Source organism: Gigantopelta aegis, chromosome 4, assembly GCF_016097555.1.
Source record: "Gigantopelta aegis isolate Gae_Host chromosome 4, Gae_host_genome, whole genome shotgun sequence".
Classification (NCBI taxonomy): Eukaryota; Metazoa; Mollusca; class Gastropoda; order Neomphalida; family Peltospiridae; genus Gigantopelta; species Gigantopelta aegis.
Window position 1 is genome coordinate 72,633,269 of NC_054702.1, and position 26,820 is coordinate 72,660,088.

At 33.5% G+C, this 26,820-nt stretch overlaps 1 protein-coding gene across 3 annotated transcripts in view; it reads right to left on the reverse strand.

The window, feature by feature from the left end:
• The window catches only part of LOC121371064 (homeobox protein Meis1-like), a 161,020-nt gene that overhangs the window by 41,989 nt on the left and 92,211 nt on the right, over nt 1-26,820 (reverse strand). For all 3 annotated transcript variants that reach the window (XM_041496691.1, XM_041496693.1, XM_041496692.1), the window contains exons 9-10: nt 25,681-25,838; nt 8,041-8,117 (exon numbers count right to left, since the gene is read on the reverse strand). In XM_041496691.1, the coding sequence (XP_041352625.1) occupies nt 8,041-8,117; nt 25,681-25,838 (235 nt within the window). The remainder of the gene's footprint in view (nt 1-8,040; nt 8,118-25,680; nt 25,839-26,820) is intronic.

Genomic DNA, 26,820 nt, shown 5'->3' on the forward strand with positions numbered 1-26,820 from the left:
GTGAAATGAAAATTAAATCAATCTACTTGCTTATTCAAGCTTCAACCTGCAGTCAGTGTGCACTGCTCACTACTCACAGTTCATGAACCGGAAAGATATTCTAGGAAACATCTCACAGACTCATAGTCAATGCAGAATTCAAGCTTGGTGCATTATAGGACCATTGAATACAAAACTATTAACTATTTGTCCTTGCAAGACATTTAAATAAATATGTAGGTTTATTTCTCTCTAGAACTGGATAAATGATGTTGGTTGTGGTGTTAAAATACAGTATTAGTCTTACGTCAAAAATAAATAGTTGGTCCTACAAAATGTGTTTTTTCAAGTATTGATATTTCATTAGTTCATTCAATATTAAAAGAAAGCAAAATAACTGAACAATGGCTATTTTTTTTTTTCAGCAGACAATTTTTTTAGATATTTTTTTTATTATTTTTTTTTGGGGGGGGGGGTTCACAAATATCTTGGTACTAGCTGTTTATCATGACTAATTTCTTTTCTGACAAATGTAAAACTTTTTTTTTTTAATTACAAAAGAGTATTCCAAGGGAAAAAACTATTTCTTGTGCAAACAATGACAATGTCCATTATGCTCTGCTTGAGAATCATACAAATATGTAAAGACTTCATGTTCAGACAACATAAAACTACAACTGTCCTAAAAATAATGATTAAAAAAATTGTTTGCTTGTTCTTTAGGGAAGTTTAACAAACAAAAAATAGTTGTTCTAAATTGGTGTGTTATCAGATTAAATTAATTAAAAGATTGCAATCTTGACTTGAAATGTTTTCACAAGATCAGCAGGAAACATTAAAAACATTTCCTTGGTCCAAAGAAAACTTGTTGGATAATGATGGTGTCTTGGTAACCTGATAGTCTGAATGTGGCTCTATTATCTGATGTGGCGACACTTGTCTTTTCAGCTATACAGAGGAAGGACCGTTTTTCAAAACTTCATTTCATGCCTGGCAAAACAGTGAATCCCAACTCCAATGGTGGGTTTAATCTTTCCTAGGTAAATTCCTCCACAACAAAATGGGAGACCATATTCAGCTAGAGAGCTCAGTTTCAGCTAAAACGCTGCAGTTTGCTGGTAATTTTGACAGAAAACCAACAGGGAGTCCCATCCCTCACAATGGCCAGAGCCGCGAGCAGTGTTTCCACCTGGTGAACACCATTGTCAAAGCCAAAGACACATTCAGCACTAACAATACACGGCAGAAGCACTGCTCATTTTTTTTTTTGTGAATTTTCTATCCTTCATTGTGCACAAACCTCGTTACGAAGTCGTGCTCACAGCAATGACGCTGGAACTATGATTACACTCCACACTGACTTTGATAAATCCCGAGATATCCTTCATTCAGTCTTTCTCTACGGTCCTGCCGAACGACGCAGAAGTAGTTGGACCCATTGTCTCGCTTCAGTGCCTCATAATGTGTCCCAAAAAGCAGCACATCTACTCATATTCTTGTCTGTTTAACAATTTGCCATATTTAGTTTTGTTGACACAGCATTACACAAAGTGACAAGTGGTCTTACTAAAATGCTCATAGCTTGACAACATTGCTTTCTATTTCTACTGATATCCATAGTACATGAAGATACATAAAAATGTTTACTAAGTAATTTGTAGCCATACATTAGAGTGCATTTTAACCATGACACAAAGCTTTAAAATGATTTTCTTTGTTTTATTTTTGGACTACTTTTTAGATACAATCATAACATGTCACTTTCTTCAATTTGTTTTTTCATCATTAAAACAGACTATATTTCAAAGAACAGATATCTTCAAAAGAAATATGTAATACTGATTTTACATTAAAAGATACTTTATGATGTCGGAAATACTTCACTATATCAGTTAAAAAAAAACCCCAAAACAACTTGCTTGAAGTAAATATACTACAGTATAAGTTAGTCTTTAAAATCATGTACTTCATTAAAACTACACAAAAAGGTTTATTTTTATTCCTGATATTGCTGGTGTACTAAATATACCCCAACATATATAAGCATGCACCAGTGAGAAAATCTGCTTTTGATGGGAACATGCTTTCAAACTGCAAGTACTTACTATATACACACAACATAAAGAGACAAAACAAATGAGTTGAAGAAAACATCACCCAGTGCCAAACCATAATGTCTATTGGATGTACTGGCGGTAATTCCTCACTTACAACACAAAGACTGGCTCATTCCTGACATTCTCAACCAGCAGAGAACATATCTACTCATTATCTTTGGCTGTGTGTGCACTATCAAACCATTCTGGCAAGAAATTTTGCCTATCTTTGACCTCTTGCCACCTTCTGTCCTGTGGCTCAAGTACCAGCACTATCCCTCCAGACACATACCGTGAGTCAAAGGGTTTCAGTCACTGATGGTACCAAGAATATACAGCTCTAATCTGCAATCCAAACAGGCTTATCTCTTAGCCAAAACACATTCATCTAAAAAACAAAATGTGCCAGAGAAAAAACTCACATGGTACCAAAAACGAAAACAAAAATCTTTGTATCTAAATCTGCAAAATCTAAGACAGAACCAGTATTCATTGCCTAAAATCCTAATTCCTGCACAAGAAGAGTCCAAAGGATGTTATTAATAGATCATGCTGGCATCTATGCATGAAGTATTCTTGTTACAGATCACTGCAGACATAGACTTGTGTCACCCTCAAGAATGGCTCGAGTTAGAAGCGACCAATTTCTTATGTCAATGAAAACATTAGAATGAAAAATGCTTTCAGTGCTTTAAAAATAGCCCCAGCATGTTTACAACACACCCCTCCACCTGTCTGCAATGAACCAGTATGGAGCTATAACAAATTCCCCCACCTAAACTTATATGATGATGTCAACTCTTTGTTCTTTGTCTCCAACCAAAAAGAGGAAACTCCTATAGAAGCCATAAAACTATCCTATATAGTCAAAATTCCATTTGGACAGTCATTTAATAGTTCTCATCTTTTAACCTCAAACCTCATAGGAAGTCATTTGACAGACTGGGAGCAAAAATATTTCGGAATAAAGAAGTTCAATTCCCATGATGCGCAATTCAAATATTTTTCTATAAAAAATTCATGAACAATGGACATTTACTGCATAATAATTGCATTAGACTTGCAATATCATATACTTGACAAAACATATCGCCCTCAGCAAGCATGGTACATTTATACAAGAAACCAATGGCATCAAATACACAGCAATTTCCTGCAAACTGTCCATGGTGGCCAATCCCCAGTTTGAAATGGACACTATGCATGGCTGATACATAGCTGTCAATGTCCCAGTTGACCAGATTAAAATATTTTGGGGATAAGAATACACTGTCCCTGAATGTTAACACCGGAATAACTCAATTAAGACACAGGCAGAGAGAAAAAGTGAATATGAAAAAGGCTCTAATTTCATTCGATGCCAATAATGCTACTTTTTGTGTGAAAAACTGAGAAAACATGTTAAAAATTTATCTTGTTTTACATTTCCTGAATTCTGTGATTAAATAAATTCAGCATTTGTAAAACTAAATACAAACATCAGCATGTTAAAAGACATTTAATTTTATTCAGCGATGAATAATTTCTCTTAGTAAAATAAATGAAGCAATTTGTGAAACAGAACAAATAACATCTTGTAAATATGTGTAAATGTGTGTAAAATTATTTTAGTCACATTATGAAAACAGACAAAGCTGTAATCCTTGATCAATAATATAAACATTTGTAAAGAAAATAGAAGATCAATCTGTTGCCAAAATATTCTGTCTGAAACAGCAGAATACATTAACTGATTTTTATTTAGATTAAAAAAAACAAGCTTTTATGTTTTAATATTACACATATAGTCACCTATATATATATACTACTCAAAAAGAATTTAAGGGTCAAAAATTTATAACCGAATAAGTTTCAGAGTGTATTAGATTGATGATGTAAACTACACCAAATTTTTTATTTATTGTTCCATATTTACAAAAAAACACAAATAAACGTCACTGTATACAAGAAAGTCACATGACATGCTGTCAAAGTTGAAGGTTGTCAAACATGGATTTTACACATTAGAACATTCGTTTAATAGTGTGTGAATCCACCCCTGGCGCGAATACACTCGGCACATCGTTGCCTCATGCTGTTGATCAGACGTCTCAAGAACTCTTGGGGAATGGCCTGCCACTCTGTCATAAGAAGTTGACCCAGATCATGAAGGTTGGCCGGAGGGGCATGGTTATCCCGAACTCTCCTGCCTAATTCGCCCCAGGCGTGCTCTATTGGGGCCAAGTCAGACGAATATGCTGGCCAATCCATCCTGGCGATACCTTGTTGTCTGAGAAAGTCCGTTACCACCCTGGCGCGGTGGGGTCTGGCATTGTCATCCTGCAGAACTGCCCCGCCGCCAATCTGCTGAAGGCCTGGGAGAACCAACGGCCAGATAATCTCATTCAGATAGCGGATTCCATTCAGATTGCCATCCACCACATAGAGGGGGGTCCTGTGTTATGGGCACTTAGCAGACCTTTCGCTTTCGCCCTAATTTACGTGCAAATGTAAGCATGTTTTCGCCATTAGAACTAGTCGACAGTGTCATTGACAGTGGATTTTAATTCATTTATGGGTTGCTTAGACCCACTTTCGTCAAAATGGAACAATACCATGCGTGACATTATGGTCTAGCTAATATAATTGACATTCAGAAAATAATGTCGAAAATATCGTCTGACCCTTAAATTCTTTTGAGTAGTATATATATAAAAAAAAAAAAAAAAAAAAAAAAAAAAAAAAATCCAAATACAGTTTGAATTATGGCATGCTGTAAAACAGTTTAAATTGTAATTATCTGTATGCTTTAGCTTGCAAACTCATCGACTTGCAAAATGTTGACTGTCAAATGTGTTGTGTTGTATCAAACACTGGTAAATGTATTCGTGTGTTTGTATGTTTGCAACACACGTAGTGACAGTCAGTGAAGTCGACTTATCAACCTTTGTACCTTTCATCACACACCAAGTTGCGGTGCACCTCTGATCACCTGGCTCACAGGTGAGATAACGGAAAACAGGTACAAAGTACTTACGCCCATAGTGCTGTGCATGACCTCTGACCTCAACTCATGACTATAATATCCTGTTTACTAGTCACATGAAACACACGTACTCAGCAAGCAAGCTGTGCCATTAACTGAACCAATGGTTTTAGATTTTAAATAAATTAGTAAATGTGCAGTTAAATATTAATCTTTATATATTTAATATGACATTTTGTTTCTTTTTTTTCTCTCCATATTTTCCTCTGTCTGAAGCAAACTTGACCAAAAGTTGTAAACAAGGTGTTACAATTTCCAGGTATTGCATGTAATAAATATACAACAGCTAATTAGCCCAGTTTATAAAACTTTAAATGTCTCACTGTCAAGTTCTATAAGGAAAGGCCTCAGGGGAGAATACTCTTTACTAAGTAAATTACCTTCTAAAAATAAATGAGTAGGCCTATTTCAATATTATTACAAACATTATTATTACTAAATTTAATTTATTTATTATTACTTTTTGCAATTAATGTATGAAAAAAATATTGTTAGATAATATAAAGTAATAATCCTAATTAGAATATACAAGAAAATGCAAGAAATGATAGATATCTTTGCATTTAAAGCTATGACAGTACATATATGCTTGTGTTAATGGAGAAACAGCAAGTGTTCATATAGCCATGAGTGTGAAATAGTAGTGAATGTAATGACCAGCGATAAAGGTGATTGATAGTCTGCGAGGAAATGAACAAGGAAATGAATAAGCTATTACTCAAGGACAGGCGGTAACTGATCACACTTTTAGTTGACATTTCTTTTACACCTGAACAAATGTAACACTTTCCAGACAAATACCTACAAATGTTACTCTAATTTAAGGATTTAACTCTTATATAAAAGTCAAGTTTAAGAACTTAATGCACATTTATTAATTTACAGACTTGATTTGTATTAATAATAATATAATTGTTTTATTTAGAAAGCTATATTGTGGGGGAAAAAAGGTTTCATTATGTAATTAACGAGAGAGAAAATGTTTTGTTATTTTGAAAATATATTATTTTTAAAAAATAGTATTAATAAATATGTACTAATAAAAATATAATTAAAAAAAATTATAAGATTCTTATTAAAATATTTTGTGATATTAAAAGTTTGTTTATTTTCCCAAAAAATATTTAAGAAATTTCACTGATCAAAATGTTAATTGAAACAGAAATATGAGGAAACTGTGTACTAAAAGTGTTCTGAAATACTTTTAAGAAGAATTAAAAAAAAAGGAGAAATCTCTGCACTAAATTAATAATATTCTGCCTCCTAATATAATTTGACACAAGAGTCTCAATTAGAATCGTTCTTCAGCTGTTAGGAAAGTTCCAAGAGTCATTAGACACAAGTACAAAGTGATTAAATGCTGTCTGCCCAAACTAATGGTTGATAAGAATATGTGAAAATATGGCCAACATATAATGGAGTACGGCTGGGATATAAACCGTTGAACAAGTTTACTGCTTGGTTATCTGGCAGTGACTTCAATGCTGGCAAACTCTAATTAGACAAATGGGGCTTCGAACTTGCATCTTGGAGTGCAGCACTGAGGACCCTGCACAAGACGATGACTCATTAGTTGGGTTTCACCCCCTCATCTAGTGACATCATCAAGATGTGCCAAGTGATTTCGAGAGTCGGGGAACCTCTTTTCACATCTGTGATTGCGTGGCGTCGGCTAGCTCAAACTAACAGGGTCATTCTCCACTCTTCAAACTGCACAATTCCACAACCTTGGTTATTTTAGGGTCAAACTATAAACCGCATTCAGCTGCAGGTTCCTGGTCTTTTCAAAGTATTTTTTTCTGAACCCATTAAAATAATTTTCTGTATTAGAAAATTTAAGTGAACACGTGACATTTTAATAATATGGGCTCATTATCAAAGATTTTCTTGCATTACCATGAATACAATATAATACATAATATATTTCTCTTCAAATTAACCACAGTACTTAAAGATTGTTATTACGAAGACCATGCTGTATGACTTTACATAGATGTGTTGGATTCTGAGCCTTAATCCAATGGTCATCTGGGCTCATATAGATACACATATATAGCGATGTTCCAGTGATCAATTATAATCAAACATTGATTGGATGAGCTCTACTGATGTGATGACCGATTATAAAAATCCATAATCATCTGACACGGGAAATGTTAATTGTGATTGTTCTTACAGTTTAGACGATGGAACTAATTCAAGTATGCTGAAGTTTAGGTTTGTTTTTATATGTACATAACAAAAACAGATAATGAACAGATATTAAAGAAAAGGTAAGCATTTTGTAGAGTCTATCCCACAGAATACAACAATAGGTGCATAGTTTTAATAATTTAAGAGTATCTTAAGTTCTTCGAAAGTTAATCATTTGATGCAAACTGATTAATTGATGATTGATGATGGAATTCCAAGTGATGAGGTACAAGTTTGTTTTGTCTAATGACACCACGATAGTACATTCATTTCTATATCACTTGCTATAACAATTGTTAATTCTTACATATAGTCTTAGAGGAAACCCGCTACATTTTCCATTAGCAGAAAGCGATCTTTTATATACACTTTCTCACAGACAGGTCAGCAGATACCATGGCCTTTGATATATCAGCCATGGAGTACTGGCTGGGACAGGAAAAAACCCCAACCAATCAGAGAATGGGCCCACTGAGGGGGTTCGATCCTGCGACACCTCAGGTATATATGAAATTCTCCTTGCTGCTGACTGGGATTAGAATAAGATCAGTTCCTGTGGAGGCAGAGTGTTTCTCGATTATAATAACATGTGTTGCAACACTAGCCATATGTCTGACACCTAATCGTTACTGATAATGCTGGGGTGTCGTTAAACAACCATTTCTTTTTCTGTTTGTGCTTTTACTTGGCATCAGCAAGATGTAAAAAGCTGTCAAGTGGAAATGTATAACAATGGTTATAACTCACCAGTTGTTGACTTGTAAGATAGTCAGGCCAGTATCTTGTGCTAACTGCTTTTTCTGTTCTTCTGATGGGTATGGATGCTGCAAAGCAAAACAAACGGAATGAGTTTTATGTATCACGGAGCACTCAACAGTAAGAAATAATAACGATACACAAAAGAGCTTACCCACGTTAACAGCCACAGATAATAATAATTCAAGCTGCAATATACTATTTTCAACTAAATCTTTTTTGAAAATCACATTGCTGAAAACAACTGACTTAACAAAAAATAAAAGATTATGGAGTAGGAAACATTCATATTTCACCTTGTATTATAAATATTTTGATGACAGTTCATGAATGCTTCTAATTATAGATTTGTAAAAAGAAAACCCCACATCGCTGGATTCCATACTGTACATATACAATTCTCAACGGTTTGTTTGGTTTGTTTAACAACACCACTGAATTCTTGCAGATCTCTGTTATTTTTATCACTAAATGATGATGGTAATTTGTATTTTAATTTTATTATCAGGATAAATAGGTAGGAAAACAAATTGTTTAAAGTATGATGATATGAGATGCATTATGAAAAGTGGGTAGATATATGTCGATCAAATTTACACCTTTGCTTCACTCCTCAGTGGTTCTCTGACTTCATTCTCTCACCATAACACTTAGGGACACAGCTGGTAATATTATTAATAGCTTTATTACAATATGAAAACACAAAAATATGCAAATATAACAGCTGAACCATAACACATTTTGTAAACAATTTGTAAACTTCTAGTATTAGCTGTAATGCTAGATATTTAAAGAAATTTCACTGTTTTCACTGTTAACTATACATTCAAGGGCAAGTTACTCTGATCTCTAGAAATAAATAAGATAAATAAAAACTACTTAATTATTATGAGCCAAGTATTCATAGTAATTTACAAAAAAATACACAAAAGATGTAAGCAGTTATAAAGAAAACTAATATCATATTTCTAATAAAAATAAACAAAAACTACATATTAAACATTCGGTTAGTGCATACAGTTAAAAATAAATATAAAAATAATATCATATTTCTAAAAATGTTTGACTAAAATGTCACAAAAGATATTTGCAGTTAAAACAAAAATAATATCATATTTATAAAAAAAAACACCTTAATTTATACACACATGCCAAATGTATTATTTGAAATATAAAGTTGGAAGTATGTATCAGTGATTGTATGAAAGCATTGTTAACTAGATCTCTGATTCAGCGGCAAATTGATGAGTGAAATGTCATGGGGGAGGACCAAGCCCTGGTGGTATGCCAAAGCAGCTATTAAGTGGTTTGTGATAAAAACAAAAGGTCAACCTCCATTTTGTTCATTGAGCAAACCATCATGATTACGAAAACTCTTCAACAACAGACAGGAAGCCCAGCGAGTAACCAGCACTGAACTGGGTGCGACGAAATGTCACACCAATTTTTTGTTTCTGCTCATTAAGCCGTCTGAAAGATGAAAACATGGCTGTCCTCTTGTCCCAGTAATTGGGCTCGGGTCAGAGTGAAATTTTGCCTGATGAGCATCGTCATCCATCTTTTTGCAAATTTCCTGATCTTGTCAAAAGAGGTGGATAAAAGGTCCCATGAAAAGTGGGGAAAAAACACTGGTGAGGAAGAAAAATGGACTCCCCTGAGTCCTCGGGAAAATTCACTTAATTTCATTTCAGCTTCTTCCTCATCGAAAAGATTGGCCTCATACGGCCTGTTAATAGTGTTAGTTACCTAAGCCTTATTAAATCCATCCCAAAGTTTAGACTAGTGACACCTCATCGTAATATATGGTCAGTTGGTAATTTGCTTAGAGAGAGATTAAGAAAAAGTGGTACTTCAAGCTTCTTTCAAACCAGAATACACGGTTACACTGCAATCCCGATGGGGTTCAGTTCTAAAATATTACAGATCTTGGACTGTTCAAATTAATGGGCAGTGCTATATGTGTCTTTGGAGTATTAGATAATCAAATGATGTAATAGAAGTTTTAGGAATAAATGTTATTCAGAATAATTATTCTACAATATCAATAAAAAAAACCTTGTGTTTAATAGTTTATGCTATATATTTGGTTACTTGCAAAATGATTATGTCACAAGCTGATAGATATAAGTATATATTTAATTAACCAACCTTAATTTTAAAACATTAAATTAAATGTATGTCAGCTATGATTCACATTGTCAATAAGGTTTTTTAGATGCAGACCTGATTCATTTATTTCAATAATCGTTTGGGTTTTTTGCCAAGTGTATATCATAAAATTTCAGTTTTTAAGTTGGGATTTTCATATGGTGTATACCATGAAAGACAGTACTGACATTACTAGTTTCTAGAATAATAATACAAATCTCATACAAACATCACAAATATCACAAAAGTATTATGGTATACTGTATTTAGGATAAAATCTGAATGACAAAAATTGGTAAGTTTTAAAATTGTATCTCTGGACAAGACAAAGTCCATAGAAACGTCTGACAAAATTATGACTGTTCACATATCACTTGAATTAATGGCACTAAATAAAACAGTACTAAATTACTAATGGTCAGTCATGAATATTCTGCCTTTTGCATTGTAAACATAAGGAACTGAATACCTTGTCTTTCACAAGGAACAACCAACCTATGTTGTATCTGTATCCCAGACAATAAGGTGCAGTGAAAAGAGTTGCGGCCACACACTGAAGGGTACATGTGGAGTTAGACACCAGGACATTTCCTGGTAATGTTTTCTTAGTTTAAGTATCTATTTTACATCAGCTACTCTTAGCCATGGTGCACAATTTCCACAAAGGACTTTCAATGGCCCAAATTCCACTTCCATATTAATACCATCAACTTATCCCTGGGCACACAGATTTGGATAAATATTCTGTGTTTTTACAATTAAGTGAGGAAACACAGCCCTATCAGAAAGTCAAGGTATTGTGTGTTTAGTGGGGAGAAGGTAAACACACGCCAGTGGCAGACCACAATAGACCAGCCTTGTGGCTGGTATTAGGGGGCTCTCCTTTCACTGGCATTGTTACCTCGGCTTCACTATCCAAGCAGCAACCAGAAATATAGGCTCCGGCAGAGTAGATTTTGGTTCGTGAAAGGATCAGATATTATTAACCAAAATAAAATAATAAAAATGTTTAAAAGTGTGATGCTGCATTTTAAAATATCATGAAGGTGGAGATGGATTGATGAATTGATGTTACAGAAAGAAACAAAAAACAAACAAAAACATTAGATACCAGAAATGTTCAAAATTAATATTAAAGAATATTGATATGACACAATCAATATTGAGAGCCAATGGAATTCATGGTTGTACTGAAGTAAATCATTATATACTGCGGATGTAACAAAAGGATTAAAGCTAACATGTAAATGTCGATGTCGTGTTCCCTGGAACCCCCTTTTTTTTTTATCAGACTTGTTTATCTCCTTCACAAACCGTCCCTTCCACAGGACTGAATTTCTACAAAATTGGTATAGGGCTTGAATTCTGAAAATTATGTTTATCAAATATCCTACCAATACAGTTCAATTTAAAGAAAAAAATTATTATACACATATTAAAGTAGCTGATGTTAGATTTAAAAAGCCCATATGTTGAAAAAACTGTCTGTACAATTAATGTTTTCTGGCGTTTCTAAAGACTCCATTATGTACTAGATCAGATGAGGCATGGCCAATTAGACTCAAACTATCGGCATTGTTTTCATTCACGCAAACTAAAATATCTCACCGTACATCTAATTATCAAACCTTTTTGGGTGGAAGTTCTGAATTTATCTCCACAAAACAATCTCACCGTTTCTAAAATAAAACAAACTACTTTGATTGAGCCATAAGTTCCATCTTTCCCAAAATAAGCTGGCAAAGATAAGCTATATAAAATGACAACGAAAATGGAAATCGACAGGCACAAGCCCAACTGTTACAGACATTGTACACTAAAGTAGCTGGCAATACCAAAGAACATAAACCTTAAGCAGGTAATGTAATTTTAATCCTTTTAGCTTTGAGACCAACTGGATGGATGATAAAAAAAACAGGTACATTAATTTATTATGGAAAATTGTAAAGAAATCCTAAATTAAAGCAATATAGTAACTAATTGACCACTGAAGGAAGATAAGATAGATAAGATAAAGATAATAACAATGGCAGGATGGAAGGATGGATGATGGAATGAATGAATGGATAAATAACCAAAATAAAAGAAAATGATTTAACAAATGAAAAGAATTTCATTTTTAAAGACTATAAAATTACAAACAATGGAGCTATTGTATATTCAAAATGTTGCTTTCAATAATATTCTGTTGTAGTACAACAGATTTTTAAACTTTGTCTCATTGATATTATACAACCTAAAACAATACAGTACCGTATGCAAAACAGACAGCAGCTGTAGGACTACGTTAATAAAAAACAAAGCAGAAAAATTTCAAAGTTGTTGTATTTTATGCCTGAATATCAATTTCTTTAGTGTCAGCAGCAACCTAATTTGAATAAGAACTAAATTTTCAGTTTTATTTGTTATATAAGGTTACAGAAACACGCTATTCATTTCTGTTCACTGAAATGCATTCACATTACCATATTAAAGAAACATTAAAAAAACATAATTCTGCTATGATATTAGAAAGATATACACCAACCAACTTCGATATACACCAACCAACTTTGTTTGTACATAAGGAATCAGGTTCTCCCCAACCTAGACATGTTAAAAAAAGCTTGCGGTTATTTTTGAAATGTGCAGCCACCCTTCTGGTTTGTTTGATTGCTCATGACAACTGTTTGTTGTTGTGTGCATTCCTCTTGTTTGACTATCCCCGTGTTTTCTTCAACATGTCATTCACACAGTGGCAAGAGCTAACACAGCTTCCACTAACGATATTCCCATATTTTCATCATTTTCAATACAAAAATATTCCCGAGTATTTTGTTTTCAGAACACATAGCATCAATTTTGACCATTATACATGCTGGTATATACTTTTAAAAACAAAATAGATCATAAATATGTTTCAATGGTTTGGCCAGATGTGCAACTGTCAGATCTTTGATGGTGAAATAAAGTTTAGATAGATCATCTTCACAGGCAAATGATACAGTGTATGGTTTCAAAACAAAATTATTACTTGGATAAAGGTTGAGATTAATATACATACATATTAACAGTGGAAATAAAGAGGTCATTGGTTATACCATTACAACATGACATTTTGTGCCACATTGTTAAATAATTGATTTTTTAAAGATAAATTAAAACTCATATCCTTAAAGGCCATACTGCTTTTATAGTTAATCAAAATATTACTATTGTATGTTTTGAAATGTCACTTGTAACAGTAAAAGGACATAATAACTGAGTTAACACCAGGCTAGAGTAATGGATACATAGTATAAAGATTTTCAGCACACGAAAATGTTAAATGTATTAAAATGTTATGACTACCTTTTTAAACAATTTTTGACAGATGTCTGAGAAAGTCACTAGCCCTCATAGAAGCTTTAGCTAATGCCTTATGCATTACAGTAATACATTTGATAATTTCCACAAGCCCAGACCAAAATTACACTAGCTGGAACTGAAGGCTAGTGGATTTGTTGAACCCTGGCAATTTATTTACAAAACATAATCTTCAGTTTTAACAAAAAAAGAGGGAACAAAACGAGGAAACAAATGAGAGGAAAAACCAAGAATGAACTCCATGATCCATACTGCACAAAAATAGTCAAAATTCTCTTGAACTGATGGCCATGCTTTGTCTATTTATTAGGTGAATGACTGACAATTAATTCTTGAAATTTGATATGGAATTTCAATGTTGTTCACAAAGGCGGGAGATAGCTGCAAGTTGAAACAGTCTCCTGTGTACTGTCTATAATGAAAATAATGAGTGGTTATCTGCAATCAGCCAGTCAGACATGGCAGGTTCGATTACTTTTGTGAAAATAGGACAATGTAGCAACGGCTTCCCCCAGCTGTTCTGTACAGTATTGTTTATTTGGCCAGCTTGCCAGGGGTGGGACAGCCACTGAGAAAAGTGACATTAAATAGCTGGATGGATACTTGCTGGGTAATGACCCCCCTCCCTCTCCCTCTTACCTGGCCCCATAAAATCTAATTATTATACTCTCCCAAGAATACAGCAATGTATTATTTATTTAGTCAGCAGATTTGAGCACCAGGAAGTCCAGTGGAGACTGGTAGCTGACAGCAGGATTCAATTGCCATCAGAGGAGTTTGGAACAGACAATGACTGGGTTACAATGCTCCTAGGTATTATTCCACCTTCCACTAGTCTACACCAAACAAATATAGTACTTTATTGCTTTTGTTCAGTCAACTTCATAACTGTTGCAGCCATTGTGTGGAATGCAGTTTGCATATGAACAATATTTTTAGTGTTGCTGGTTCAAGTAGAACTTTAATATGTGGAAAAAATTATGGTTAGAAACATTTTACTGCAATTACTGATAAAGTATTAAAAATAAATACATTTTGGGAGAAGTGAGCATAGGTGTTACATCAGTGTATGGGATGGTACTTTACAGGGGGGGGGGGGGTAGGAGGAATATTGCCCTGAAATTTTTGAAGTCTTAACACTGCCAAATCCTTGAGGAGGATCGAGGCCTGCCTGCTCACCTCGCCCCCCTCCATTGCATACATCCCAGGAAGTGAATAGATTTTAATATATAGTCAACGTTTACAGTGCTGGTTCATGTGTAGTGGTATTTTTGTATTGGAAGTTCAAGGTGAGAACAAATGATGACGTGGTGTGGAATAGTGTAATTGAGATGCATTAATCAAAATCTTAAAACTATTAACATTCACCATACACCCATATAATTTTTGTTCAGCATAACTGCTAAAAATCACTCATTAAATTCTGCCATGGTGTCTGCCCCAATACCCAACATTAACCTGTCACATTCTAAAAGGAATTTCAGTACACCACTGTGATTGCATAACAACAATATCTCACAATGATTCCAGTCATAACAATTAGTGGGCGCAGCATAATATCCATAATATCACAGGCAGTGGCTTCCACCATTGTCACCGCTACCCAGTATCAACACGTCCAATAGCACTATCACCCACCCCCTGCCAGAACAAAGTGTCAGTTCAGGGTAGACAACTATGGCATGATTTATAGGCACTTAGGGGCCCCCAGGACAGGGTGCCCAGGACATGCCACGCCTGTGGCTTTACTGGCAAAGACATTAGTACTCTCCGCCCAGAGATTGAAGCCAACAATGCTGCCCGGCTGGACCCAATCATTTGTAGAAAACAGATAATAGAGGCCTGAATGGACAAGACAATGGACTCTTGCTACAATGCCCAGTTCCGTTGCAGCCAGCATTGCCCATCAATTATCTTGTGATGTTCGACAAGGGGATGACACCCAAAAGATATCAATGAATTTCTGCACTCCCTATTAAATGCAAACAAGGCCCCCACAAAAATGCCATGAAGGAAAAGAGAATAAATATTTTTGTGGTCATTATTTGATCAATTTTACAAACAAAAAATATTATTAAATGTCAGTTTGTTATAGGAAACTAGGTCACAGTTTTCAAATATATATAGAGCAGTTATGAGATTTTCATAAACATGCACCCAAAGTGGACCTCAATATTCGTTACCCATATCCCACCCGTACCACTGTGGCAGGTGATACAATTGGCGAAGAAGGATGCTATTGTCTGCATGACTAATTCAATTGAGAAAACCAGAAACTATTGTCCATACAACCACACATTGTCTTTGAGAAAATTAATTTGACATTAGCTCTGAACAATAGTGCATGGATAGATCATGATGGTAATAAGCCCATGGTGGATAGTTTGTTCAAATCTGACATCCATGAAAGCCAGCAATTACTGGTAACTTGATCAAATGGTTTATGTCCCTACCAACATTCCAAACACAGTGCTTTCAATAGCACTAGTTTAAAATGATTAATTGTAAGAAAAAAAAGAAAAAGAAAGCTAATTTTATACTTATATTTTATTAATTATTTTTCAAGGTGAGTTCTAGTAGTATGTTTACATACATGTACTTTATGATCAGTTTTGTTACGATGGAAAAATATTAGTACTCTTTATATAAGCATTTTTAATAGCTTCTGCCATCAATAGGCCAACTGGTTTCATCCCCAGTTTTATCCAGTGTTTCATGCTATGATATAAAACCCTGTGGTATATGCTATTTATGTATATAAAGACATGTTGCTGCTAATAAAAATAGCAATCTATGCAGTTTTATCATAAATATCATATGTTCAGAAAAGAAAGCCATCTTCCTTTCAAATACATTTAAAAAAATGTTAATTAAAACTAATGTTTCAATTAGTGAAAACCAAATGCTAAACAGAATGAACCAATGCAACAAGTACATTAACTTCAATGATCTGCCCAAAAGCCAAGCCATACATCATAAACATCTGAAATGTGTAGTCATCAGTTTGTCAAATAAATCTACCTCTCATGTCAAAGAGAGCATACTGTACTAAACAGATGCTACAACTCCCATAATTAACAGTAATAAGCCCCTATGACTTTAGGCTGTATAAAATTATTTATTGATTTTTCACATTGTCATATTTTTTCTCTCTCTTAATACTGCTGCAATTTGAGATCATTTCATATGGAAATTAACAAGTCCAAAAATTAGTTTTTCTCTCTTATTTTTGTTGCAATAATATATTTAATTTACACTGTTATTTTTAGATGTACTAACACCCAGCTTAAATTAATTATTAATATTATCCATTGATTATTCAATAACAATGTTGTATAATAGTTACATGTTAAACATTCTTAAAGATAATCTAAAAAATGTTTTTAATTCCTAATGATTAACATTAATACTTTATAACATAATATCACATTTCTTCAGAAAATTAATTTTATATGTAAATCAATGCTTATCAAGTTCAGATCAACTCTCACTGTATTATAGGTCCCAACAATAATTATAAATATAACATATTATTTATTACTACTTTAAAAAAAAAAAATTAAAGTTAAAAAAAAATCACACAATTTAACCAATGTCATAATGTTCAATACCTAAAGTAATTATGTTAGAAAAGTTTGCAACACCATGTCTTAGTAGTAAATGTAATCATTTTCAAAATGAATGAATCATTGTAAGGTCATCCCAGCATGGAAAATGTAATCATTTTCATTTGCAAATTGAAATGTACCCTAATATCATGGAACTCCCATTATAGTTGGTTTTAGATTTGTAAAACAAACTGACACTGTGGTATAGTATATGATAAACAAATACACCTGTTATTACTTGCGTGGAATCAGTTGTGAAATGCGATTATGTAAACACAGTCGTACATATATCGGTTATGTAGGATGGCATGTGAAGTAACATTTTAAACGGCTGAGCACCAACAGAATCCAATAACAACAGTTGTACTGAAACTTAAAACATATTACTGATAAACTAAAACAAACTTTTGCTCCAGCATAAATCAGCTTTTAAAGAAAATAATGTAACAGTTTACACAGAATGATACACAAAAAAATCAGAAAAAAAAATCATAGAAGTTTGTAATATAAACAAAAATGATGAAGAGCTAAATGATAGGATTGCAGCATAAACTCAGGATGACCCAGGGGGTTAAAGCTAGAAAAAGCCAGTAATTGATGAATAAGAACTAAAAAGACATTTCAGTTTATTTTTAGGATGGTTCAAACATTGATAACGATAGGTGTAAATGGATGTCAGAATGCATGGAGAGATGGTGGTAGAAGGAAAATGAAAGTAATGGTAAACAGTTCAAACGTATGGTATACAGGGTTCGTATGGTATACAGGGTTCGTGGTTAGGTACATAGGCTCAAGATTATGGAACAGTTCAAGGTTATGGTAAGGAATTCAATGTAATGATAAAGGATTCAACATGATTATAATATTGCTTCAGCACCAAATGTTAATACTGTGTTCAGTGTTACAGAATAGAATTCAATTTGTAATGAGGATTCAACATGACTATTATACTGGTTCAGCACTGAAGGCTGTAATACAGAATTCAATTTTATGGGTTAAAAATTCAAAGTGATATCGGAGCTGGGACGTAGCTAAGTAGTAGAGTCCTTACGCTGCAGTAGGTCATAGCACCAATTGCTCTTATTGACTTGACTATTTTTTTTCCATCTCAACCAATGTCCCACTACTTATACAGCAAAGGCCATGACAGGTACAGTGAAATCTGTCTAAACCAGACCCTGGACAAACCGGAATCCTGTCAAAGTTTCATAGTCCCGAATTTTCTAAATTCTAAAATGTTACCCCCTAAACACCGGATCCTGTCTAAATGGAATAAATATTAGGTCTCTGGTGTGATCCGGTTTAGACAGGTTTCACTGTAGTATCCTGTCTGTGGCAAAGTGCATATAAGATACCCTGGTGCTTTTTCAGTGTGGAGTAGCCCACATGAAGGCAGTGGGTATTTCTTTTTCATTCAGATAATTGAAATAGTTGAAATAATTATATGTTTAACAGAAAATGGCTGCTATTAATATTCAGTAAATTTCAAAGAAATGATAGACATTTAAAAGTCCAAAATTATACTATAAGATTGAAAATAATATAGTTCAAGATATGTATTCAACTAAAAAAGACAAGTTCAGATGAAGTAAATGGAAAATAAATATATAATTGTAAAGACATTCCCAAATGAATTCCCCTGTTTCAAAAGATTACATTATCATAACAAATGAGTGCAAAATATTTGCTTAAACCATTTCAAGTTGGCCTTCTTTGATACGCTTAGAAAGCATTTATACTGTTGCTAAACATTGTTTAAGCCAGAAAAAAGCCAAACGGACCAGGGATAGGGTCTGGGATGTTTAAAATGATGAATGACAAAACACAGACAGCAAATGGTAACAAACTGAGAAGAAAACTGAAGTGGATGATCAGCAGAGACAAATGGAACCGGAGCAATTCATTCCTTTTTTAATCAAATACTCCACCTGCGAACAAAAACAATTGATATTAGGAGTAACTGTAGGTTTGCGAGTAATTGTCCAAATAGCTCATAATGGAATGATTTGCATTATGCATGGCTTTTTCTCTAAATTGAATTCTGTGCTATCAGTACTGGCCTGGCAGATCCTATTAGCAGAATTGCCACCCAGCCCTGTGCCAGAATGGGATTAACCATTCTGGTATTCGCTCCTTTAAGTAGATTGTTTATCAGAATTTATACCAACAAATAACTGAAAATATCAGGCCAGAGGTGCTCCTGGGGTCGTTATTTTCATCAAGTATGTTTCTTGGAGTCGTTAATTTCATCATGTATATTTACCCTGCATACATTTAGGTTCTAAATTGCCCATTTAGGGCCAAGGATTATCTGTGTTTAGACAAGTTAACAAATCTTGAGATGGACATCGTTAATTAATGGCCATTCCACACTGACACTATCAATTTATTTCATTTTAAATCCAATATTCACATGCTCCAGATTCCCACCATACAGGCTTCTAATTCTAAAATGTGAATAATTTTGGGCAAAATTGAAAATCTGGCCCTTCAATTTGAATCGTTACAAGATTAATTCACCAAGATAATTGTTTTATTGAGCATTGGTAAGAAGAAAATATGACTGCCATGCTGATAAGGTTTCAAGAGTGCTGACAGAGTTAAAGCCAGTTCTGTCTTTTATTGAAATTTAATCCCATCAGTTTGAGAGATCTCAAACAATGTGATCAGGGCATTTCTGAGGATTCTGAAAATTCAAATGATCCCAGAAAGAGCCCGGAGAAAAGAAAACCAACAAAATAATGAAACTTGAAACAATTTGATATGAAATGTAAATAACCAAATACAGAACACAGTGAAATTGAGCCACTGATATATGAAATGAAAACTACAAAAACATTCAAAATCATAATTCTGCATGAAACCCTCAGCTGAATCAAAAAAAGAAAGAAAGAAAGGTTGAAAATCAATATTGATATAAACTAGCCTCAAATGGCTTAAAAGACTAAAATGACCATATAAAATATTTAAAATTTATTATCTTCATTTTCACCAATCATGGTTCATTCAAATAGATGTTCTTGGTAATCAATTTGACATTTATTTAGGTGTTGTCTATAAAGAATAGAGCTTCGTGTCATCAGTTTTGAACAGTTCTTTTGGAAGCTTTTAATGCTTTGATTGGAAATATCTTCTAATTAAATATATCTGGACGTTAATTGAACAAGCTAACTTCTGACCCCCAAGATGAATGAAGGACCTCATTTCTTTGAGTTGCACATTATGGAGAAAATGAGGTTTCATGAATCCTAGTCCTCATTATGTCTTTGGTTGCTTAGCAATGATTTTTTTCTCTGAAACAATCACCAGATATGCTTTTGCATTCACAAACATTAACAAGGTTTGTTTATATCACAAGATACTGATGATCAAAAGATTTCTTACATGTTAATGTTCATACCACAAAATTACTTAGTACGTAATTTGTTGATGGCCTCTTTTGAAGATAAAGTTAATTAAAAAAAATGCACAAAACACATTTACTTGAATGAAACTTGATTTGTTCTATAATAGAAACAGTAGTGCATACCTGTCAGTTTTGATGTTTAAGTGAACAGGAAGCCTAAAACTATAGAGTGGTTTAGAAACAGCTTGTTAAACATTGGAAATGTGTTAACACAGCACTGATGGCTCTCCTTTTTTGCCATTGTACACAAGGATGGCTAATATTTTGGTACATAAAAGTGAATTTATTATTATCCAAATACATATAGTACTTTAATTAATCAATTTTGAATGGCTTTGAATTTGTTTTATTAAGGCTATTAATTTTTTTGGAGAAAAAAACACCCTTAACTATATTAAATATCAAATACCTTCTTCTTTTTTTTTACAAAATGTATTTAACAGTTTTTCTTTAAATTAAGTCAGAAATAGATGTTCTCAACTGTTAACTTTAGTTTGCATAAAGATCTTGTCTTCTTGTTGGTTATTCATCAAAAATGGTTTCTATTAGCCTGCCAAACCAAGTGTCATAACCTAATATCTATGCAGAAATGAAAGCAAATTTGCACAAATTGTTCTTTCACCAAATTTTTCTTGAGCCTAGTTTGATAATGGTATCTTATTGTTGAATGGGCTCACTGTTTTCTCAAGCTGATTCAATGTGCAACTGCAGAAAAGTGATATGGCAACATGGCCTAAGTCCTAACGTTTATTAGATTTCAGTGAACCCGAAGACTGATAAACCATGATTCCATTCATCTGTTTTCAAAATGGTAAAACATGAAAAACTGAAGGGACTGCTGCGAAAACAATCAGATATATAACAGTACAATAGAAAATCACTGTAAATAGTATTACTTACATGCCAAAATCACATTGGAATTGAAAACTTTATCTCAGTGTAATAGAGTCAAATATTTTTCTTAGCATAATACCATTTGCTAGTTTTTCCTAAATATCAAGAAATGTATGCTGAGAAAAAGGGTTTTAAACAAAGAATATTAGTTCTCTGCATAAAGATATGAAATTTGTTCTTTTTAAATTTTGACTCAAATGTTTAACTGATTTTAATTCTATTGAATAACAAATTTATTAAGTAAACATTCCTTGAGCATATAATAAATAAAATATGTTTCTTTTTTCCCCAAAGGAATTGCCACATGAAGTGATACAATTAAGAAAAGATGATGAAAAATTAATATATCGGGGAAAAAACCCAGATACATTTTTGGTGAACCATAAATTTTTGATTAGTAGAAAGTTGAAAAATTAATTGCTAACCAGTTACATTTGTGTCAACACTCACAAGGAATCAATAACACAGCAGTACATTTGTCTCCAGTATATTGGCAATTAATGTTTCTCAACCGATTGTTGCCCTAATTCATTTAATTAAAATGAGCTTAGTGAAATTATAGATCTATTAGATATTTTTATGAAAGCAGGAACCCAAAGTGATATATAACAAGAAATTGTAGTTCAGACATTTTATTTATTTTTTCTTCAGGAAAGCATTTTTTGTTCAGAGTTGTTCCAGAATTGATCACATGGACTCCCCCCTCCCCAACCAAGGCAGGGCTTGAAATAGCAGTCTGCAAAAAGCAAAAAGCAGCCCATTTTTCAAACCTAGCAGATGAAATAGAAATTCACCCGCTAAACCCAAAATATTACAGTTAATGTTTGTAGAGACAATTGTAAGTACAATTATCTCATCTGCTGTTATATTATATATACATATGTGAGGTGACACCAACTTCCCCAAGGTTGGTACCATGGATGGTTTTTCAAATGTGCAAGAAAACCCCCTGAAATATGAATTCATGACCAGAAATGCCACTATACATCAATAAATAATTCTACAAACATATTCTTGATTGAAGGTACTAGTAATACTGCATTATATATGCAAATGATTAAGAAAACTTCAAACCTATAACTGCTTTTTAGATTTTGATGTCAAAATTGTTTTGTTTTTTACTCTACCAACTTACATTAAAAACAAATCCCAATATTACTACAAAATTAATATTAAAATATAAAATAATTTTCTTCGAATTTGCTATTTATTTGTGTGCCTGAGAAGGAAAATGCATTATCTGTGATCTGAGATGGAATTGAGAAAGCCTCCGAACCTCAACAACATATACAAATAGCTGTCAGCCCAATTAACACTGGACGACTCCCATAGTTGGCCACTTTTCCATCTAATCAAAGATGCATTTTCAATCTGATACATAGACCTGGTCTATCAAAAGGAAATTACACTGCGCATAATCAGACCACTACATCTCGAGCACGGTAGAAAGTGGAGGAGCCAAATTCCTACACTAAATCATGCAGCCCACTTGAAAATACATGTAACAACTGGCACCTATTACTCTCTCCCTATCTGCACCGGTATAAATGGTCATTATGCCAGTACCCAAATCCTTTGAGCAGACCAAATTTGGCTGATAAAGCTTGAAAACTAACAGAGGCCCATGCTATGATCCCATGTTGTCAATCAATGTGTGATTTCTCATTAACTTGCCAAAGTCCTTTAATACAGCACGGTTGGATCGCACCTTTAGGTGTAGAACGCCGCTGATGCGACACCACCACGATGCTGTCACTTTGCAGTTCAATCAGACAAAACTGCACAAAAATGATAATCAGCAGCTTTTCCATTACGGCTTCTTGCCTAATTCAGCCATCCAAGTGTCATGAATGTTAATAGAAAAATATCAGTTCCATAAGACATGAAAAACTATTCATGTATTTCTTCCTGAAAAGAGATTTTTGGCGTTGAAACAGGCTAAGTTTTTATCACCTTTCCTGTGAAATGATTGGTCATTCTCTATGGATTTTGAGACTCTTTGGGATTAGTTGGAAATCCCCATAATGCTGGCGTTATGAATAACGAGATATTGAATGCATTACCAGAACACTGAAATTTGTAATAAAGGGAAACTGGGATAGGCATGGCAAGACATCTTCCACAGATTAGTTGGCACAATCCGTCTGAGCATATGGACTCGTAAAACCAACAGAGTTGGCATTTTAACTGCACTTTTAGAAGGAAGGTATCAAACCCTGGTAATCATGATACAATTTCCATGACATTTTCGTAGAATAAAATTTGCTTTATCTTTGAAAGACATTGTTCACCACGCTGAGTGACATGGATTAAACATATTATCATTATATATATATATATAAGAAAAACAAAGAAAAACGCTTGTATAAATATCATGATAATGTTATTGTATCAATGAAAAATACAACATTTGAAATAAAACTAACAAAAGACATAATATGCAAAATGTAGTCCTTATTATAAATTTTATTACAATAATAAACTTAATAGTTTTATATGAAAATAATGCAATGTCAGCCTATTTAATGCCCATTAAAGAATGATTTAACAGCTATATGCTGTCATTTACTAGAAATATATGAATAAAAGCACGCCACATATGTTATAGATGCCATTAAACTGAATGAAAGATTTTAGAAGAATATTAGCAAAGTAAAGTAAAACTGTCATGATAAACAAATATAACATGTGCACTAAAATAAATGATTTCTTAAAGTTGTTACATTTTTAACTTAATACGGGTGGTCTTTAAAGACAGGTCACCCAATAGCCGATGTATATTTTTGTGCTGGGGTGTCGTTAAACACTTATACATTCATTTATAGACAGGTCTGCTAAGAGTTATTCCAGAAATGCTCACATATTCAGATATTTATTTTGTATGCATTGTGGAAATGCAGACAGACATTTTTCCATGGGGGTAGTTGCAGATTATTTCAACTGAGTGCATGGATTACCATTGCCTTCCCCTTCCATGAGATTATTTTTGAAATAGGCTTTCAATTTTATTTAAGCTGGTATTTTTACACACATTTCTAATTTAAAATTATAATGAATACAACTATAGATGATGCATTTATGTTTTCATTTGCTTGTACAAATATAGTCCTGAATGCTAAACATGCATAACAATATAGAACTGAATGCTAAAGAGTTATGTCCATGCATAATGGTATTAAATGTTAGAGATTTGTATCTATAAATAACAATATACAACTGGATGCTAGAGAGTTGTGTCTATACAAAACAAAATATAGAACTGGATGCTAGATATTTGTGTCCATACTAGTTGTGTAAAAACATAACAATAAACAACTGGATGCTAGAGAGTTGTGTCTATATAAAACTAAATATAGAACTGGATGCTAGATATTTGTGTCCATACTAGTTGTGTATAAACATAACAATATACAACTGGATGCTAGAGAGTTGTGTCTATATAAAACTAAATATAGAACTGGATGCTAGATATTTGTGTCCATACTAGTTGTGTAAAAACGTAACAATATACAACTGGATGCTAGAGAGTTGTGTCTATATAAAACTAAATATGGAACTGGATGCTAGATATTTGTGTCCATACTAGTTGTGTAAAAACGTAACAATATACAACTGGATGCTAGAGAGTTGTGTCTATATAAAACTAAATATGGAACTGGATGCTAGATATTTGTGTCCATACTAGTTGTGTAAAAACATAACACTATACAACTGGATGCTAGAGAGTTGTGTCTATATAAAACTAAATATAGAACTGGATGCTAGATATTTGTGTCCATACAAGTTGTGTAAAAACATAACAATAAACAACTGGATGCTAGAGAGTTGTGTCTATATAAAACTAAATATAGAACTGGATGCTAGATATTTGTGTCCATACTAGTTGTGTATAAACATAACAATATACAACTGGATGCTAGAGAGTTGTGTCTATATAAAACAAAATATAGAACTGGATGCTAGATATTTGTGTCCATACTAGTTGTATAAAAATATAACAATAAACAACCGAGTGCTAGAGATTTGTGTCTAATATAGAGCTGGATGCTAGATATTTGTGTCCATACATAACACTATAGAACTGGATCCTAGAGATGGGTGTCCAAATATAATAATATAGAATACAGATTTATGAATATGCAAATCTATGGAGCACTGGATGCTAAAACAAAATGTTGCAGTATCGTGGGTCAGTTCACTATTAAAAACAAGAGACAAAATAATACATACTGATAAATGCTGGAAGAGCCAAGCACGCATGATATTTGTTGCTACTTTGGGAAATATTCCTCGCTTTTTCTGTCTCTTGTTGGGATTCCTCTCCCCTGTCCCATCATCCTCCCCCTCCGTGCCCTCCCCTGAACCAATGCTGTTGTCGAGACCATCACCTGAAACAACAAAAATGACAGATTCATAAATACTTGACAATGATCACATATTATTAAATAAAATGTTCCATAGGGAAATAGAAGAATGTGTGTTCTGGAATGGATGGATATATAAATGCAAGAGTTGTTGTTGGTAATTGTAGCTGTTGTTGATGATGATGTTATATAATTCTTTGTTTGCCAACACTAGATTATTTGGTTATGTGCAATAAATTGAAAATTAAACTGAAGTGGATGGATGATATTACATAAGATAGAATACTCAACTCGTGGATGCATTGGATATTGGCTGGCTGGCTAAATGGATAAGATGAATAGATGGATGGACACATGGACAGATGGAGGGAGGGATGGATGAATGCATGGGATAAATGGACTGGTGAAAAAACCCAAACAATATGCACTGATTAAACACGCAAAATGATTATGTTAACATGTCAACTTAAAATGCAACCTTTCTTGAATTACCTTTTTTATTCATTTTATATTATTCTGTTACTGTCTGCACTGTGTGTTTTAGTTATGCTTCAATCAATTAAACGAGTAAAAATATTTTCTCTACCCATGAAACATTTCACCGTCTAGTATAAAACATTTTATCTCTCACTTAATGACTTCCCATTACTAGGGCAATAACAGTGAAGCATAATTCTGAACACACCATAGTCTACAGTCCCTTAAACAAAATTACTCTATACAGTCGCAGCCAAAGAAAGGCAGCCATGCTGCCAGCATAAATGTGGCCATATAATAAAGATTAATTTGCTATCAATTGGCAAAGTATCAAGCTCTTGTTAGTGCATGATAACAGTTAAATATGAACCAAAAGCACATGAAGATTTTATCTCTGCCAAAGTAAATATTAACGTGGCATTTAGTGCTGTAGGAGTTAAATCAATTTAATACATCAACTATGTATGACACAGTACATGTAATATATGCTGGCTGGCACTTCATACAATGAATGTAGGGTGATGCACAA